Genomic DNA, 20195 nt, shown 5'->3' with positions numbered 1-20195 from the left:
TTTTAGATCCTAAAAAAAAAAAAATTGACTAAAAATCAGAAAGAATCAAATTAAAATGGCTGTTTTTCCCCTCACGAATTAGGACGTTGAATTTTTTCCTTCTTTATGTAAACCAGAAGAGAAACAAACATGAAATAATACAATAATTCCATTTAGCCAAAGAGCTCCTGTGACCCAGTGGAGGGCAGAGCGGGAGGAACCCAGCCGCTGAGGCCTGCAGAGCACATGCCGTGCGGCCTGGCGCTCGGCGGCCCCCAGACTCACTTTTTGCGTCTATGAGCCGCTCCCGGGGTGCGGTGTCGGAAGAGGAGAGCTGCTCCTTGACTTTGGCGATATCTTTAGGATGCAGGTAGTCAAATAAACTCTGACCAATCAGATCATTCTGTGGGAACGCATCACCAAGAAGGACAAGTCAACGGCACGCGGAATATAAATTAACTAACAAGGGCTTTGCCTTTACTCTGCACGTTTAAGCATGAGAATCTTGAGGATTTCACATGTTAACATGGACACACATCCAGGCACTTTGCCTAGATAAGGACACCATGAATGAGGCACTGAGAGTGTGGTGCTGAGAAGACGAGAAGGGACAAGGGCTCACCCACATAAACAGCTCACGCTCCTCTACGGCAAAAGTCTCTCACAGCATGTATCCCTTTATCATTTACTTCTGATGCCCACAGATTCCCTTCTGAGACCTCAGCAGGAGGAATGTAGGGCGTGGGCTCTGACTCCAGCTCCATTAGACCTCTGTTCTTAAACAAGTTGTGTCATACTATATGCCTCACTAGCCTAATTGTTAGCAGAGATATAAATAACTTCCTCCACAGCTTTGCTCTAAGACTGAAAACAGCAAAACACTTTGGAAACATGAAATTTACATTAATTTATATAAATGTTATTTTGATACTGCAATTCTTCTGCTTTACCAAATTTCCATGCAAATACCAGTATGAGCATGAGTGAATGAATGAAAAAAATGAGTAAAAACTCTAGGGACAAAACAGGTGATAAACTCTGTTCTAGAAGCTTTTATATAAACAGTTATATGATTTTACAAACAGTCATAGAATGTATGGATTGATACAATCATTTTACAGAGGGTGCTGAGGTTCAGTAGAGCTAATAAGTGATACATCATTGTAGACACAGTATGGGTGGATCCCCACTTTTCTTATTCCCTGGCCCTGTCCTGTCTGCCTGTCTTCCCTGTCAAATAGCCCCTTGCCCCGCTGCCCCTACATTTGCAGCAGTGAGAAAGTTACAAGGCTGATAAGGTCAAACTTCCCAATGAAAGCATATTAAAGGAAGTTTTCTAAGTTTATATTCATTTCTATGTTAAGAATTTTCTGGAAGAAGGATGGGGTTGGGGAACAACAGAAGCATTTCACACGTCACTTGTCTATTAATTATTCTGAGAAGTGGGGTAACCTTTTAGGCCGCTGTAAGGCTGCCCACCACCAATGGGAACAGGGGCAGTACCTGGCTGTAGTTGAGGATCTTGAAGACAGACTCTGACACAAAGAGGATCTTCCCTCGGTCACATCCTACGACAAACAAAAATCCATCTGCTGCCTAATCAGGAGAAATGGATAATCAATTTATCACACTTTAGGAAACATGATTTATAATCACTCTGATAGCAAATAAGGATTTATTTTCTAAGTGTCCAAAGCACGGGACTGCAGTCACTGACAGTTTCATAGGTGTCCTGAGAACAGGATGCTTAGAACAAATACCTTCTGAGAATGATAAGATTCTCTCCAAGGCAGACATATACACATGTATCACTAATGATTACCGGGGCAAGTCCAATTACAGAGAGTTTTGTTTGGAAGGAGAACTCAGTTTAAGAATTTTCCTTTGACTGCATGAAGGTCCAAAGGAATCCATTTCATTGCTCTAAGTATAACAACAATTTAATATCATAGAATCTGAGACTGGAAGGAAACTTTAGGGTCAAAATTCCCTCTTAAATATTGAAGCCACCATCTGTCCAAGACTTGAACACCTCCATTTCCAGGGAGCTCTCTAGAACAGTGGGTTCAGCATCTGAAGTGTGGTCTGCTTTTGTTTTTTTATGCTGATGGTCTGGAGTCGGGTGGATCACTGGTATGATTTTTACCTCCCCCACTTACCCCCACCCCAAAGCGGTTCTAATGTTCACAGGGTTGAGAACAACTACTCTCAAGTTTTATTCCTTGATGCAGAGATGAGCTGTTTGTATCCTAAGTGCAACAAGAAAAGCCAAGCAAAAATTTCCCCTGATATTCTTTCATCTCTTCTTCACTTTAAATACAGGCAAAATCCAAAGTGTCGACAAAGACAGGTGTGGAGACAGGACAGTATTTGTCAGACAGACTAAGGCAGATAAATACTGAAGATGTGGAACATGAGAGCTTAGGATGTTTTGTGCAAATGTGACTGAATGCTACCCAGGACTCCCTAGACGGGCAACCCCTAAGAACCCCTGCTAGGGCCTGCTGGGCGCCAGAGGGTGCTCCCTGCCCTGCCACGCACTGGCTCTATGCTCAGGTTGTCTTTGTTCAGTCACCCGGTCACGTCCGACTCTCTGCAACCCCATAACAGCAGCGTGCCAGGCTTCCCTGTCCTCCACTATCTCCCGGAGTTTGCTCAAACTCATGTTCATTGAGTATACTCAGCTACCACAGACTGAATCACATGCATCATTATCTTCGTTATTCGCTGGTCCTCAGTCTGTTTTTGGAATAGACTACTAAAGAACCTGGGGCTTTCCCAATGGCTCAGATCAGCCTGCTAATGCAGGAGACTCAAAGAGACATGGGTTCGATTCCTGGGTTGGGAAGATCCCCTGGAGAAGGAAATGACAACCCACTCCAGTATTCATGCCTGGGAAATCCCATGGACAGAGGAGCCCGGCGGGCTACAGTCCATGGGGTTGCAAGAGTCAGATGCGACTGAGCGCACTTACACACACTAATAAAGAACCTACTCCCTTTTCCACAAAAGGGCCTTTGGGATGCAGTTAAACTCAAAGAACTAAGGAAATGAATTCATGCACCAGAAGGTAACAGAGTGGTATGCTCACTTGTGCTGGGATAACAGACCTGAGTGAGAGGGGGACAGACGCACTACTGCTGTGAGAGGGCCTGGCAGGCCACCTGCCAGAAGGAAGCTGGGGCTGATCCTTTCCTAAGTTAGGCCTCTGCGCTGGCCTGGGGGCAAAGGATGACAGTGAGGGGGAAGCCACTTCCCAAGCACCATCTGCTAGAAGCCTCATTCTGTCAAGAAAAAGAGGGTATTAATAACTTCCTCATTTGCCTTGCAGACAACCTTTTATCTTAACTAGAGAAGAGAGTATTTTGAGGCTTTTCATTAATGAAGTGATGTGGCTCAAAAGGTGCTTGGGAAGACGGTTCCTGTGACATCCTGGAAGAGATGCTGAGCAGACTCAGGCCCAAGCTGATGACAAGGGGAGTGGATTTCAACACATTCAGGGGAGGGAGAGAAGGTTCCAGAGGTCAGTGTAGGGGAGGCACAAAACATTCCGACTCCGCTTCGCTCGGGCAGATGAACACCAGCAGGTGAAGGAGCCAGGCTGAGGGGCCAGCCAGAGAGCAGAGAGGTGTGAACACGAGCCCCACGGGGACGGGAAGACCAAGGCAGGCTCGCCCTCAGGGAAAACGGTGTTGAGTTAATGAGTGACACGGAGCCCGAGGGGCCGCCTCACTTTCAAAACTCAGCACGTACAGGTTCCAGACGTTATAAACCGATCAGGTTCACTGCTCCTTGACATGCCGGCATTCAAGATATTTTTGAAAGCACTTGGTAAGGAAAGCAATTAGTCAGATGTGCACTGGTAAGGGAGACTGAAAGTCCAGTTCCTGCTGCCAAACTGTTCAGACATCATCTGAGTGGACCCTGCTGTCTGCTGAAGCAAATTCCCAGGGACTCAGCATCCAGAAGTGGCAAGGAATTAGACAGTGGTTCCCAGCCACTGAGATGGGGCAGAGAGATGAGAAAAGTTCCATGAGAGAAGACAGATCACCACTGACGTGTGAGAGAGAGGAGCAGAAAAGGCAAGCCCAAGATGAAGTCTTTCACTCGAACAGCATTAAAACCCTTATTCCAGACCCTGCTAAGTATGAACATCTAACAGAGAATCATTTAGAAAAGTAGCAACAATTACTAAACACTTGTCACTATGAAAGGAACTTATTTTATATGTGTACATACATATACGTATTTCTTTAAAAAACACCAAATCACCAGTATGGTGATCAGGACCAGTTACATAATTAGTAGGGTCCAGGACAGAATGAAAATGCAGGGACCCTTGTTTTCAAAATACAGTCTTCAAGATGGCAAGAGCAGAGCATTAAACCAAGTACCGGGTCCTACAGAGCTGCAAGGGTTGCATGCCTGTGAAGCCAGCCCTGATGGTTTCTCTGGAGATGCTGCAGATATCGTTCATATCGTAATTCTAGCATGTCCTCCCTGAGAACAAGGACATTTTTATGAAAAGGATGGAAAGGTGAGGGCAGAGTTGAGTCCTCTGGGTCTGCCCTGAGAGGTAACCAAATGACCATCATTAACTTGCTGAGAAGCCTCGCCGCCACCCTGAAGTGTCTATCAGTGACTGGACGTCTGTAGGACAGTGCCGTGCAAAACCCATTAAGTACTAAAATGTTTGCTGAATTAGTGAACAAATGAAAATGGAAGACAGAGGCTATGCCTATCCAATCTACAAGTCACACAAAGCTTTGAAGGATCGCTAGTGACAAGCTGGAATGTGGGACTATCCAACAGATTGACAGAGAAGTTCAAAAAGACCAACTGCACCTACACAAGATGTAAAAACCCTTGCCTAACAATAACTCATGTACAAGAGAGCCGGGGAGGGTGCTGTGACAGCTGTCCCAGATGTGGCACTAATGAGATGGCTTCTCCTGCAAGGAGGCACCAGCCCCACTCGACCCCAGGCCAACCAGACCACAGCTGCAGCTCCACACTGGTCAGAACTTTAAATCAGCCACCACTGGAGGGAAATCCAGCAGACGGATGTGGCTCTGGAAAGAACGTGTGCCATCTGCTGTTCCTGACCCTTCTTCTCCTGCCTGCTTCTCCTCTGGAGGCTGGAAGATCTAGATACCCGTGCGGCAACCTGCTTTGCACCTCTGGGGGACCAGATGACATTTTCAAGATAAGCTGATGTCTACTCCTGTGCTTCCAGGAAGGCATGCCCTTTCCTGATACAAAGCATGGCTGGCCTGGAGTCTCCCCTGCCCTCTTTCTGGCTGGTGAGCTACTGAAACCTGGCACAGCCATCTCCCTCCAAGGTGAAAATCTGGCTCAGCAGGGTGGTGCGAGAAGACAGAAAGGGCCTGGTGCCTGCTGACCTCCCTGAGCCTCCAGAGCAGCCCCTCACTGCCTAACCAGGACTGCCTATGCTTGAGAAACAAAGCCCTGTTGACTCATAATGTCCTGTTCCTTGCATTTAATACAGCATGTCACAAGGGGACGGACAGACACTACTGGAATGAGCAGGCAGGCCAGGCTAACAGGGGGCCTGAAGCCAGGGTGAGCTGAAAATGGGTAGTGAGGATGCAGAAAATCAGAGGGACCACCCTCTATGCTGGGGCCTTGCAAACTTGCTCCAAGACGCGAGGGCAGCCCTGGCTGGGGGGAGATGGCATAGGTATTCTTCCCTTAAGTTAGGTTTCTTTGGTTTTCTTTCTACTGTTTCCAAGAGGACATGTCTCTGAATTTAGTGTCTCTCTCTTCAGTTTCCAAGCGAAATCTTGCTCGGCCTAGAGCAGACCTGATTCTCACAGAAGCCAGGTTCCTGCAGAGACCAGCCGGTGAAGCGAGCACTACGGTCAGGCAGGTGGAAGCACCTGCCTCCTCCACTCTTCTTCCTCCCCAGATCTGCAACATCTTTGGAAGCTTTGTTGTTTTGATGGAATTTTAGTAGAAAGGTTTAGGTGGCCGTTTCTGTGTTAGTGGTCAAGTGAGGATGAGAGAAATTCTCAATGGTTACCAGTTTCAGTCCCTTTCTAAAACCTTCATATGCAGGATGGGGATTCTTGATTACCTCCTATTTTTAACAAAATCCTGCTCTTCTGATTTAAAGTCCCAGTAGCCTAGGCCTTCCATTTTTGTTTGAGTGAGGGTAGAAGAGGAGGGTCCCAGGGAAGAGATGTGAGGCCTGTTCAAACAGTAAGAACAAGGGGGGAGACCCTGCCAGAGGAAGTGAGCCTAAACAAGTTCAGTGTTGAGACATCAAATTCCCACACTGGCACTGAGATTTGTGAAAATAAATGTTGTGTAAAAACAATCCCATAATTGCAACATACCCTGAGAATAAGGTGTTTCAATTCATCATCTGACAGAAAAGTCGGCTTGTAGTTTGCTTCTGTGTATGGATTGGTGGCACCTTCCAGGGGAGAAAAAGAGAAAGAGTTGGAACACTTTATTTTCAGATGATGTCTTGTTCCGCTCGACTGTCTCAAGTCTTCCAGGTGCAGCCTCGTCCCTAGCCCCTAGGAGCTACATTTTATTTTCTTTCTCCATCGTGGAGATAAGGCGAGCTCTGGCTTTGAACAGAAGCCTCTAACGCCAAAGAGAATGTCATTGAAAAGTGAACACCGTTCACCACAGGAGACTTAACAAGCTTGCTTTTGTCACCACAGTGAAAATTCAGGAGCTAACAGAAGTTTAGAAACTGCTTCAAATACAGAAGGAAGCTCTGGAAGCAAACTGGTCGAGACTCTTGGGACACTCCCTCCCTCCAACATCTATATTAAATGGGTTGTCTAGCGGGTGCTCAAATCACCACTCTAAATGTTCTTGGGAAGTCATCCAGTCTGCCAGGCCCTGAGTAAATACGCTGTGGAAGGCGTTTGCTGTGAGTTCCTCTTCATCAGGGTTGAGTTAAATGAGGTTGGCAACCCAGAGAAATGCATTACTTCAGTAAATGCAACTTGAGCTCCCAGGACTGAAAGGGCATAAGACTTATGTTTAAAAGGCTGTCAATCTGGCATCTTTCGGAAGAATAACTTAGAGAAGAATGCCAGCAGTAAATGACTTGGAATCTGCAGAATGGTTAGTAGCACAGTGAAGTAAAACAGCTCATGACAATTCCAAAGATCACCAGGAAGGAGGGAAATAGAACCTTTCAGTGACTTTCAAATCAACTAAAAAGGTGCATATCACTGATCCACACCCCTGCTTTTTAGGACCACTTGAGTTCTGCAACTCTTTTCTTTCCAATGTAACAGAAATTAGTTGTAATGATTTAATCTCTATCTTCCCTAACATGAATTTTAAAACACCATTCTCCAAGCCCAGTATACAACATTTATATTTTTGAATCAAGGTCAAAAGACAAAACCAGCTACTTCTTATTTCTGGTGGCTTTGTAGAAATATAAAAGACGTAATTCTTTTACCACGCAGGTCAGAGATCTGAGTGAGCGCCTACTTTCCGATTTCCTCAAATAGTCCAAGTCTAGCTGTGGAAAATTCCAGGGACGGCCTTCCCTAAAATGCCTGCCACAGTTCAGATTTCTCCTGTGGTTTGGATAAGTCACTTCCACATTTCTGCCTCTGTTTTCTCACCCTCCCCACACTCAGAAAAGAAGGAAAACACTGCCTCCCTTATAAAGAGTTGATCTGGTTTGGGAAAATTCCAGGAAGATGAAAATATCATCAGTGTTCACTCAACAATAAAATGTAGCAAGTGCTGTCAACCAGTGACTCACTCTTCAAAAGAAACCAGGATGAATTTTTCCTCTTAAAAACTGAAACAGACTTTCCTGTGTCATGAAGGGCAGCTACATTTCTGATGTTTATCATTGTATTGGCAAGGTCCAGGCACCACATATATGCAAGATGGGACGTGTGCCTCTCTGATATGTATGTAGCCTGGGTATGTGCACACACACATGCATGGCACACAGCCTCTACCCTCTGGGGATGCGGGACAGCAACCCTGCATCTTGATACCCACAGAAGCTTGGTAATGCCGATTTCATTTGGCATAATGTCTGCTGCTGAAAATGACTGGTATACTCCTCAAGGCTACACATTTGCAAGTAATAAACATTGGCCTTAGGGACTCAGGGACATTCTAAGTAAGGGTGGTAACATTTGTGAGCAAGGGCATAAAAGACAATAAAGCTGGGATCTCACCTCGTAATGTTTTCATGTGCTGAACAGCCATCCTCAGCACAGTAAGTTTATCTAATTTCCTAGACATTGCGTTGCACGTTGGTACCAAAGAAGCCAGTTCATCAATAAAACTGTTCATTTTATCCCGACGCCTCTTTTCAATCTGACTGTGAGCTTCCCTGAACAACAATATGAAAAATGATTTCTGTAAAATGTAACAGAGCATCAAGGAAACAATGATGAAAATAACTGTTTTCAATATTCATCTGACAAGGCAAATTTAGAATCTGAAGAATGTTTCAAACTGGGCTTTTCTACTAAAGTCACCAAAAAAAGTGCGGCTCACTGCCAAGTCGGTATTAGTGTTTTTCTTTTTTAATGCTTACCTTATCCTTAGAATTGAGAAATACTACAAAAATTGTCTTTTCACAGTCAACTGAGCTTTTAATTTCTCCTCATTTCTATTCTTCTCAGCCCCAATAAAGTTGGATTTTAAGATGTGGGAGAAAGAAAGAAGGGGGGTGGAGGACTTGAAGGGCAAAGCACCCAGGAACAGACATCAGTGAGGCCCCAGACTGAGCTGTCTCTGAGGTCTGAGGGGAGTCTGCCATGTGGTCTGTGGGAGACAGACTGAGACACCAGGTAACTAATGCTGCTGTCCTTGGACCAGCCGTGACCCCACCAAGACGCAGCAGATGCTACATCTGTCCCTAAGAGCTGCTGCCCGCTGAGCAGCGTGACACTTCTCATGGCACACACTCTTTTCCTGACTGGTTTGCACCTGCTATTTGTGACTGTCTCCCAAAGAGGTATGTCAACAGTGCCACAGCCACAGCAACAGAACCGTGTGATCTCTCGCCAAAGCTGGTCCATGAGGGAAAAGCCAGTAGTTTCAGGTCCTTTGAATTCTACAGCCCTAGTTCTGTGTCAGGACACAGCATCAGATGGTCCTGGGGTTAATGGCAGGAGAGCGGAGGACCCACATGGAGGGGAGTCAGCAAGTGTGAATGGAGGCAGGAAGGAGGGAGTCAGAGAATCTACTTGAGGGAGCAGGGACTCCCCAGGTCTGGCCTTCAGCCACACCTTGCAGAGCAGTAAGGGCCCTTTCAGAGGCCAGGCAAAGCCGGGGAACTGACTCCTCGAGCCAGGTCTCCCCAGAGGGCCCCAAGGCAGGAAGGAGAACCTGCTGAAGACAGGGAAAACCTTTAGCCTTGATTTATCTTTGGCTCCCTCCAGAGCTCCCGTCAGATTAAACATGCTTAGACAGCAAAGAGCGAAGGCAGCTCAGCCTGGAGGCAGTGAGGGACAGAGCCACCTCAAGCCAGGGCCCTGTCCCCCTCCTCATTCCCCAAGGACATGACAGTATCAAAGACTGTTCGACAGACAGGGAACAGATATTCAGAGCCTCCTTGACTGCACACTAAGCAACCAAACCAGGATGGCTTATAGACAGAAAGAAGGTCCAAGCTCACCTTGCATTTTTGATTCTTCCTTGGTGCTCTGTGTATTCTAACCTGGAAAAGAAATAAAAAGAAACACATAATCCCCTGGAGATTAACAGTGGAGTTACACATCCATTTTCTTCCCTGCCTGATCCCGGTCCTCTTTACATGACACACAAGGGCTTTGCTTGTTAGCTACATAGGGCGGGGCATGTATGTATGTGTGTGTGTGTGTGTGTATGTTAGTTGCTCAGTCATGTCTGACTCTTTGCAACCCCACTAACTAGAGCCCGCCATGTTTCTCTGTCCATGAAATTCTCCAGGCAAGAATACTTGAGTGGATTGCCATTCCCTTCTCCAGAGGATCTTTCTGACCCAGGGATCAAACCCTGGTCTCCCGCATCACAGGCAGATTCTCTACGGTTTGGGCTACAGGGTGGGGCATGGGGGGAGACAGTTCTGAACCCACAGGCTCACAGCCTCCTTGCTTATCCCTAATCAAGGAGATGGGTAGAAACTGCACATTTAATTATGCAAGGAAAATGGCTCTAAGGATGCTGAAGTTTAAATGACTTAATTCATGGTACCTTCCGTGAGGGTCATCTTTGTCTGTGTCCATGCTTTCTCTGAGAAAACAAAAGAGAATATAACTGTTAAGACATACAAAATTGCTTCTTACCATAATACAGAAGGCCAAAATTTATCCAGAAACCAAGCAATTAGAAAGCTCAAAGAGCCATAATATTGACTCCTAATGTATAAAAGTAAAACCAACTCAAACCTACTATAAAACCAGACTCATTTTCCAATTTATCAAAAGTTATATATACCACTTCAATGAAGTTTGTGTGCTCATGCATTTTACTGTATTGATTGCTTGAGAAAAGTGGGAATACATGGCATTCATGGAAACTCTTAGTTAACCAGAGTATCCAAGTAACCATACAATCTCATCCCCCCCACCGCACCCAACCCCCATCTTTCTGGATAAATGGAGTTTATTAATTTGTAAAATATATCAAGCATCAAACACACGTGGGTATACATGCTTCTGCTGCTGCTAAGTCGCTTCAGTCGTGTCCAACTCTGTGCGACCTCATAGATGGCAGCCCACCAGGCTCTGCCGTCCCTGGGATTCTCCAGGCAAGAACACTGGAGTGGGTTGCCATTGCTTTCTCCAACGCATGAAAGTGAAAAGTGAAAGTGAGGTCGCTCAGTCGTGTCCGACTCTTCGTGACCCCATGGACTGCAGCCTACCAGGCTCCTCCTTCCATGGGATTTTCCAGGCAAGAGTACTGGAGTGGGGTGCCACCACCCTCTCCATGTGGGCATATATACTGAATATCTATCTGGTGGTGCGTAAGGTGAGGAGGGAGCATCAAAGTGCCCGTGAAGGACACTGAGTAGAAACACAAGCCAGCTCCCAGAGGGACCACTGCTATCCAGTGCTCTGATTCTCAGCTCGGGGGAAACCCTGAGCCCCGAGGAACTGGGACAGATGGAGGCATGGGTTGGGGACCACAGAGAGTCCTGGGGTCACAGAAGGATCCGCCCTCCCCTCATGGACTCCTGAATCCAGTTTTCACAGCACGTTGTGGGTTCAGTAGAAAACAGACTGAAATCCTCTAAGAAAGGAGTTCTAAATCCCCCAGGTGAGCTCACACCTTCCTCTAATCCCTAAATGACTCAGGAGGACACCAACTACCCTCTGGGCCTCTCTCCCTTCTCCAATCATGGCCCTACAAACATCATCATCTCAAGAGCAAAAGCAACTTTCTCAGGAGCACTGAGGTACACTGCGGGCACTCAGAACAGTGGTTCCCAACCAGGAGCCCTCCATCTCCTAACAGGCAGAGACTTTCTCTACCTGGTTCTGAAGTTTAGAAGAAATTCTACAGGCCACAGGGGAAAATGAAAAGTCCCTCTCCCTTCTATCTAGACTCGTGTCTGCTCACTGAGGCAGGTGATCATCTCAGGTGAAGAGCCCTCCATCTCCTAACAGGCAGAGACTTTCTCTACCTGGTTCTGAAGTTTAGAAGAAATTCTACAGGCCACAGGGGAAAATGAAAAGTCCCTCTCCCTTCTATCTAGACTCGTGTCTGCTCACTGAGGCAGGTGATCATCTCAGGTGAAGAGAAGCTCTGCCCTAAGGTAGGAGTTTGGTACATCAAGCTGCTAAGAAAGGGATGACAGATGCTTAATTCATAGGGTGTCCATGAATTACAGAAGACTTGCAGACTGGGGTCCATGCAGGAAACCTGGAAGTCCGGAGTGGTGACAAGGTTGGAAACCAAATATCTAGACAGCAGAGGTCTCAGAACATGTCAAGGGCTCCATCAGACAAAAACTCCACAGAAAACATCTGGTTTCCCTGTTGTGGAGTTAGTGCCATGGAAGAACACCCTCTTGGTCCTCACATCCACTCTCCATCCCCTGGGCGGCCACTCTCTTAATCATCTGGGCTCACTTACTCATAGCAACTCCTAGTGGGCATCTGACCTCCAGCCACCATGCTCCCCAAATCTGACCTGTGAACTTCAGCAGAAAGGACATCTGCTGTAAGGGGGCACACCTCCTTGGAGATTTTCTCTCATTAAACAGAAGAAAACTCTCAAATGGACATTTGGGCAAGATTCCTCGCAGTTGCCTCTACAAAACAAAACGTGCCTTTTGGATGTTCTATGCTGACATATTCCCTAGATATCTGTATAGATACAGAAGAGTTGACTGCAAGTGTGAAAATTTACTTACTCCAAAGAAAAGCCACCAAGTCTTAAAAAAAAAAAAAAGGTGCTATTTAATGTAAGAGGAACACTAATTCAAATAACATTTTAAGGACAATGTCACTGCTCCTATATTGTTTCCAGAGATGACCTCTACTTTCTCATTCTACAAACACTAAGTAAGCCATCGATGTCCTCCTCTAGAGAGGGTCTTAAGCAAAGCTTAAGGAACCACTGAGGTTATACCCGTGGACTCAGCCATCTTGCTCAAAGGAGCAAAGGAAAATGAAGACAGTGGTAAGAGATGGAACTTGGCCTTAAGGCTATTCTTTTTCCCTCGAAAATCTGGGGACCTGAGTGGGGAGCACAAAAGGAGAGTAAATGGCTCAGCTGCCTCCTGCTTGCAATCCAAGGGAAGATAAAGGGAAAAGTCAAGTCAGATCTTTCATTCCCGTCCCTTTTCATAGACAGGATTCCTTCTTCCAGAAGGAACAGTAGGGCCCCTGGATGTTCATGCCCGTTAAGGTGACATCAAGTTTAGTCAGAGGAAGACAAGCCCAAAGGCCTTACTGGTAGTCTGTGGAGCTGCCCTTGCGTTTCCGGTTGCAATCCACGCCACCGGTGCCCAGAGGGCTGGAGAGGAGGTCGGTGGCACCTGGGGACATGAAGTCACTGATTGTTGAAGAAATGTCCATTCTCTGGTCGGCCATTGGAGGTCTGAAATAGGTACAAGGAGACAGAGGTGCATTTATTTCCACAAGCTTTTCTAAGGTGGTGGAGGACTAGGGTGGCGCTGTGGAATGACAGGCACTTCACAAGAGCACTGACATCTCTCTCACCCAGCCAGCTGGGACGAGGACAAGGCACTGCCAGAAGAAGCATCATATTTATTCCAGGAGTTGTTATAGGTAATTTAGGCTCATCTGCTTGTTCTTTCTGACAAAGACACAAAGCTCAGAGAAATTATGTGGCTTCTCTTAGGGCCCTGTGCCAGGGCATGAAGAACTAAAGCAGAACCCAAGGCTCTAGCAGGTACAGCCCCATGTTCCACCCATGGAGGTGACCAAGTGTCCCAGATGTTCTCACAGTCTTAATTTTCTTTTGATCAAATCTAATCAATGAAATAAATATGATCTACTTGTTATCTCTGTATTTTTATTACAGCTTTTATCAAAGTTGTAGGAAAGCATACAATATCCTTTCTCAGCCTATAAGTCCCACTTGGGAGTCAAAAAAGCAGTCCCTCCCGATCACTGATCCAGGCAAAGTCTGTCTATTCTCTGCCTGCCCTTTTTGCATGTGGGATTCCATTTCAAGGAAAACCTTGCATAATGAAGTGAAGGCACTGCAAACATTTGCAAAGCATTTTGAGAATTCGTATCTTAAAAGCACAAAGCAAGTCAGCTCAAAAGAGAGACTGGCTAGTACCTTGCAAGGGACTCCAACTCCAAACCCAGGTGAAGGGGGCCGTGCACTGCCCACCGTTGGGGTCTGAGCTCCAGGCGACGTGACTGGGGCTGTCACTCCCTCTCTCTGGGCCTGAGTTTCCTCATCTGCAAAGTGAAAGGTGAGGGTGAGCTTTTGTTTCCACTGTGTCCACTGATTGGTGACCAGAGCCCTCCTGGTCACTCTCACCATCGCTGCTGGAGTGAACACTGACTGTGCACATAGCTCTGTGCATTTGAGCTATTATCTCTTAGTGTAAACTTCTAGAAGGAGGACTGATGGGTCTAAAGGAGACACACATTGCATGTTTTGCTAAATACAGAAACACTGTGCTCCAGAAAAGCACAATGACTTTTATCCCCAGTAAAAGCTCTTGTCAATCTGAAGGAAAAAACAAAACCTCACTATTTTTACTTGTATCTTAAAATTATTATGGATGGTGTTTCTGTTTATAGGCATGTCTTTCTTTCTTTGATGTGGACCAATTGTTTTTAAAGTCTGTTGAATTTGTTACAATACTGCTTCTGCTGTTTATGTTCTGGTGTTTCGGCCACGGAGTATGTGGGATCTTAGTCCCCCAACCAGGGATGAACCTGCATCCTCTGCATTGGAAAGCAAAGTCTTAACCACTGGACCACCAGGGAAGTCCCTATAGGTACTTCTTGGTTATCGCTGGTGCCCACTTGTGTCCTGTTTTCCTACCATACTGCCTTGAACATCGAGGGCCTCCTCACTCATGCTCGCCTGGGCACCTGAGCCTGGGGAAAAGCACACAGCAACACCTGACTCCCCTGCTCTGCGACCACACTTGCGCTTTCCTCCTCAAACCTCCAACGTCTCAATTTTCACCCTTTGCCGATAAATCAGCTTTCTACGCCGCTGAGAAAAGAGGCCAGTGACCACTTCTACCAGCAACCTAGACACTGCCGGCTAGGACCCCACCCCAAAGCGTGCTGAGCCCTCCTCTCTCAAGAGTGTGGACCATCCACCCCCAACCTGGCATCATCCACATTCCGCATTCTCTTGCATCGCTTCTATAAGGACAAGAACACATTGCAACAACTCTCATCTTGGGGGCAGGGGGAGGGTGGGGAATAAACTCTCTTGAACTTGATTCCCTTCCAGTTACTGCCCCATTTCTTTGTTTTCAATTGCTTTTCTCTTCCTCGCTACAAATAACTCAAATCAGGCTTTTGTCGTCATCATTCCAATATACCGGCCCCTGCTGGGTTCATTAATGACCTCCTCATTGCTAATGCAATGGCCACTTCTCCATCCCCTCCCGGCTTGGCCCATCAACACATCTGATAGAGCTGACCTCTCACTCCTGGCTCTCAGCTTCATGGTTCTCCTACTTCAGTGGTCCCTCCTCTGTGGTCTCTATAGCTGGTTCCCCTCGTCTCCCTCACCTCTAGGTGAGTGACCCATGGATGTTCTTGGCCCCCCTCTCTGTCTACTCTCCCTCCCTTGGAGATCTGCCTAGTTTCATTGTTTTAAATAACTACCTATACTATGACAACTCTCATGTTTACATCTCCAGCCCAGACCCTTTCCTGAGTTCCAAAGCATCACCTTGACATCTCCCCTTCAATATACAACAGAACCATGAAACATCCATAACCAATCCCTGGTTGTCCACAAGCCCAGCCTCTTGGTCATGCCCAGGTCAGTAAGTGGTGCTTCAATCCTGCTTGCTGCTTAGGCCCCAAACCAAGAAGTCACCCCCTGATTCCTTTTCTTTCATGGCCTGCATCTAATCCATCAACAAATCCTAATAGCTAAACAGTCAAAAAAAAAAAAAAAACCCAAAATTCAACCACTTCTCCCCTTTTTCCTTCATATTTCTGTTCAAATGTCACTTTATCAATGAAGTTTCCCAGGATAACCATATAACATGCACCCCCACAACTCTTTCTAACCACCTCAGTCCTGCTTAATTTTTTTCCATTGCCTTTATTCACATCTGGCCAGCAATAACCTACCTCATTTACCAGCTGTCCTCTCCACTAGATCATAAGCATCAGAGGAGTACGGACTTTGGTTTATTGTTTGCACCCTTAGTGCCCAGATCACGTTTCAGCACATAGTAAGCGCTCAATAAATACATATTGAAAAATAAATAAATTTGCATGTTAGGTATATTAATCTTTGCTCATCATAGATGCTGTAAATAATTTACTCCCCTTTTTGTCTTTTATCTTTGCTTATGGTGTTTGCAAGTGATACTAAAAGTGACAGGTTTTAAAAACTCTTTTCTCACCCCCAAACAATAAAAATATCTTCTTCTTTGCTAACAGTTTTATAACTTTAAAAAATAAATTCAGTTTTAATCCACTTGGAAATTATTTTCAGTGCACTACTTAAGGTTGGGAATTTCTAATTTCCTTCCAAAGAATACAGTTATTCCAACACTACCTACTAGATCTACATGTCCTGTTACCAGTCACTAGAAATGCCACTTTTCTTGACTCATTTTTTAGTCTGAACTTTCCATTCTGTTCCCTTGACCTGCTTATTTCCATTCTGGCACCACACTGTTGATGACTATGGCTGTAAAATACATTTTAATATCTGATAGAACAACTCTTTTTCCTCTTTGTACTTTTTGTTTTCAGAAATTTCCTGGCTAGTCTTAGATGTATTCTTCGAAGAGTATTTTATAATCATTTAATCACACTAATGGCCCTGCTGTAGCTGCCATTGCTGTTATTACCAATACTGACATTAAGAGAAGCCAGTCAGCTGTGAGCAGAGCCCTACACTTAGGGTCTCAGTGACCATCTGGGCCACATGTCAGACCTGGGATGCCACTCCAGCCCCCACCACTCTTTCTGAACAGCCAGACATTTGCAGGAGGTGGAATATTCCAGGTTTCAGGGATTTGGGGAGAAACCACACTTCCTAAATGAAGAACGACCGTCGGAGGTGCAAGGAGAGTGTATCTAGGTGGTGGTGGGTAGGATAGGATTGTTACCTGAAGTTATGGTTCTTAAACCTCAGATCCACCTTGGGAGAAGCAAGGGGCCGCTGGACTTGTTGGTCACCTCAAAGCGATTTTCATGTTTTGCCGCTTCCTTTCAGGCAGTCAAGTTCTTCCAGAAACCTGCAGTGGGGCCCACAGGAAAAGAAACCCCAGACAGGTCACTTTGAAGTAGACACAGTTGAAAGTCTCACAGCAGCTGAAGGAGATGAGGAGCTCAATCATGACTCCTGATTACAGGGAGCAATGCTGAGCTCACCATCCCATCCTTCAGCTGCCTGTTCAACTCAACTGCAAACTCGTGAGGAAATATGCTGGGAGATATTTTCTGTGAAAAACAATGCCTTTAAAATTACTAAACGTAGATTCTTGGACATGGCCTTAAGAGGAAGAAGATAATTATATTTTTCATTTCTCCTGCTGGGTCAAGCAATAATAACAGTGGACGCTAACTGAGCGTGTACTTGGCATCGGGCACTGCTCTTACTGCACCATGTAGATTAACTCACTTAAACCCGACAATAACTCTGAGGTAAGTATTAAAACTACTGTTTCCACATTTGACCAAGGAGAAGATTGAGGCAGAGAGAGGTGAAGAAACCAGCCAAGATCACTCAGCAGGGGAGCGCAGTAGGGCTCCCAGAGCTACACCTGCCCCCGAGGATACTACTCACCTCGCTCCTGCCAAGTGAGTTACCTACACACACACAACGTGGAACAACAGAAAGCAAGTCTTCAAGAAACATGAAGCCAAGACGAAATGCCAGCAGGGCCAATGCCTGAAATGGCTGGGAATGAGCTAAGATGTTTAAAGAAAATGTCCCTGAAATCAAGTACGTCTGGTAGAGAAATCAGTTCTGAACAGCTGCTGACGTCAAAGGGGGGGCGGGTGGTGCTGCCCTGCCCACCTCCTGCTGGCAGGATACCGGGTCTCCTCCCTGTCCCTGTGAACCCTGAAAGGGGAACAGGCTCTAAAGAAGCCCCCTTATTCCTTCCCTGCTCCGCCTTGAGATGAAAAGACAGGGGCTTTAAATGGGGTTCTCCTGACCTTTCTGAAGCACAAATTCTGGCACTTCATGTTCCTCGGGCTAATTCTGGCCTCTTGGATAACCTACCTTGCTGAGATCATTACAAAGGTCTTCAAATGAGTATCCAGGGAATAGAAATGACCATGTCCTTCCAATTTACTCTTCTTTGCAGTCTGATTCAGAACCCCTCCCTGTCTAACGCTGGTAACCCCATCTCAGCCCCTGCAAAGATGTGTCCAGGAATTCCGGGCTTCAGTTCCTAAGCCTTATGGATACAGCAGTGGCACAAGGATGCAAAGTCCCCAGGGTAGGGCTGCTAGGGGCAGGGGTGCACTTACCACACAGGACCCCATCTAAATCAGACCGGCATCCAGGTCCCACACTATCCTCCCAACCCCAAACGGGCGACCCAGGATCCACCCTGGGCATAAACTCCTCTCCTTCCAACACCCCAGAGCCCCCGCTTGGCCCTTGGATAGCAGGGTCCAGCCACTTCCCTCCATCCGGGCTGCTCCCTGCTCCAGCGTTGCCCTCTCTTCACTGTGGTAAGAGGCAGGACGCCCCCTTGCTTAAAACATTTCAACAGCTTCACTGCTCGCCCAGGCCCTCCAGATAAAACCCCAACACCTAGCAGGAAACACCAGGCCTCGGCAATGGGCTTGCTTACTCCCCAGCCCAAGCAGCGCATTCGCTGCCTGAGGCGCCAGGCCACTGAAATACTTCAGTTCCCAAGAGCACGAGGCCTCAGCTGCGTCCACTTTGTTTTGCAGGAAGCAGGCATGGCTCCCTTTGCCCACTCGGTCACCTGGTGAACTCCTGCGTGCCTTTCAACTGCCCTCAGGAGTCCCCTCAGGGAAGCCTTCGGCTCTCCCGGCTGCCGACCCTTCCCCGCACCCGCTGCGGCCCCGCCCCCCGCCGTCCCGGCCGCCCGGCCCCGCCCGGCCCCGCCCGGCCCCGCCCCCTGCACCTGGATCTCAGGGTTCCGCGTCTCCCAATACCATGCCTCTCGTTTTCTCTTTCCCCCACATCCCTGAAATTTAGATAGAGGTCCTCAGTACCAAACGCCCCACGAATTCTCATTTTGATCATTTTTTACCAATGCTCAGATTTCCTTTATAGAAATCATAAATGCTAACAAACATTTTTAGCACTCTGTTTTGCAAAATCTAAACCGTATTTCTTATATGCTTGGACAAGGAAATTGAATCAGTTGTGACAAATATTTTTGGGAAAACTGTTTTCTCTCCAGGAAGGTGTTCTTAGATATAAGACAATAAAGGAAACAACAAAAGAGACAAAAACCTTTTCTGTGCTAATTACCTCTTAAAAGAGGTTTGAGCCAAGGAAGGTGGCCCCAAGAGACCAAAGGTACCTGGGAGGGGGGAACCCAGCTGAGCGGGGGTTGGGCCAGCCCTGGTGCTGCCATCCAAGTGACACATAGTGAGGATGCTCTGGGGAGAGCCCGGCCCTGGTCCTAGAGTGGGTGTCACATGTGTGCCCACCTCTGAGCTAGAGATTTCCGAAGGTGGGAGGGAGGCTCTCTGGGTGGCCAGAGAAAGCCAGACATGAAGGGGCCTGGGAAGTGTGCCAGGGAAGAGCTTGGGGGCCCCCCATCCCACCTCAGTCCCCTCGTGGTCCTCGGAGCACAGGAAGAAGATGCTCTGGCTCCACACAAAGGAACAAGGGGGCTGGAAGAGGAGGGTATGTCAGCCACTGTTAGACGCCCAAAGGAGACCACCGCTCCTTCGAGCACAGCCGGCGAGGCTAACCACCCCTTAAGGGCCCCCCCCACAACCGTCCACAGCACGATGGCGACCGGGAGCCCTCCAGTCACAGACCAGGCATCTCTCAGCTTGCCCTCCCTCTCCCTGCCCCAGCGCCCCGGAATGACAAGAAGAGAAAGCGAAGTGTGCAGATTGTACTAAGGTTCAAACCTATCGCTGCTGCTCTGTGTGGGGAGTCGGCAGGCTGCCCCATGTCAGGCCTGGCCAAGTGACTCTTCCGGACAGATGAACGTGAGTGGAGGGGACAGCAGCAGCCTTTGAACTGGCCCTGACCAACTGCCCCCTTACCAAGGGATCAGCGACTGCCAGATAGAGACTCCCCCTTTAGCCAAGGTCTCGGATAGATGATACTTCCAGCAAGAAGCAAACCTAAGCCACTCTAAGCCCCTGAGATGTTGAGGTAGTTTTCTACTAGGGTGACCAGCTCTTCTGTTTGCCTCCAACCTTCTTGTTTGAGCACTGGAAATCCTGCATGCCAGGAAACCCCTTTGTCCCAGACAAACCAGGAGGGCAGGCCCCTTGCCTCTCTCTGCTGTATCACTCATCCTAAGCCGACTGACAGAGGCAGGAAGAAGGAAAAACTGACTCCGATCCTGGAGCCACAGACCAAGCCTGACCTGGGAAGAGGGAGAGGGAACA

At 47.1% G+C, this 20195-nt stretch overlaps 1 protein-coding gene across 7 annotated transcripts in view; it reads right to left on the bottom strand.

Annotated features, from left to right (window-relative positions):
- BMAL1 (basic helix-loop-helix ARNT like 1) overlaps positions 1-20195 on the bottom strand; it is a 108242-nt gene that overhangs the window by 19288 nt on the left and 68759 nt on the right. For 6 of the 7 annotated variants that reach the window (XM_020873052.2, XM_020873054.2, XM_020873057.2 and 3 more), the window contains 9 exons: positions 16739-16867; positions 13747-13871; positions 12889-13035; positions 10183-10221; positions 9626-9667; positions 8175-8332; positions 6339-6418; positions 1483-1575; positions 265-382 (listed from right to left, as the gene is read on the bottom strand). In XM_020873052.2, coding sequence (XP_020728711.1) covers positions 265-382; positions 1483-1575; positions 6339-6418; positions 8175-8332; positions 9626-9667; positions 10183-10221; positions 12889-13028 — 670 coding nt within the window. In that variant the 5' untranslated portion in view covers positions 13029-13035; positions 13747-13871; positions 16739-16867. Of the gene's footprint in view, positions 1-264; positions 383-1482; positions 1576-6338; positions 6419-8174; positions 8333-9625; positions 9668-10182; positions 10222-10640; positions 10644-12062; positions 12164-12888; positions 13036-13746; positions 13872-16738; positions 16868-20195 lie in introns of those variants that run through there. The other variant, XM_070473398.1, reaches the window with a different exon arrangement.

The sequence above is a fragment of the Odocoileus virginianus genome, chromosome 10, assembly GCF_023699985.2.
Source record: "Odocoileus virginianus isolate 20LAN1187 ecotype Illinois chromosome 10, Ovbor_1.2, whole genome shotgun sequence".
In the NCBI taxonomy this organism is placed as follows: domain Eukaryota; kingdom Metazoa; phylum Chordata; class Mammalia; order Artiodactyla; family Cervidae; genus Odocoileus; species Odocoileus virginianus.
This window is presented reverse-complemented; position numbering and strand designations above follow the sequence as displayed.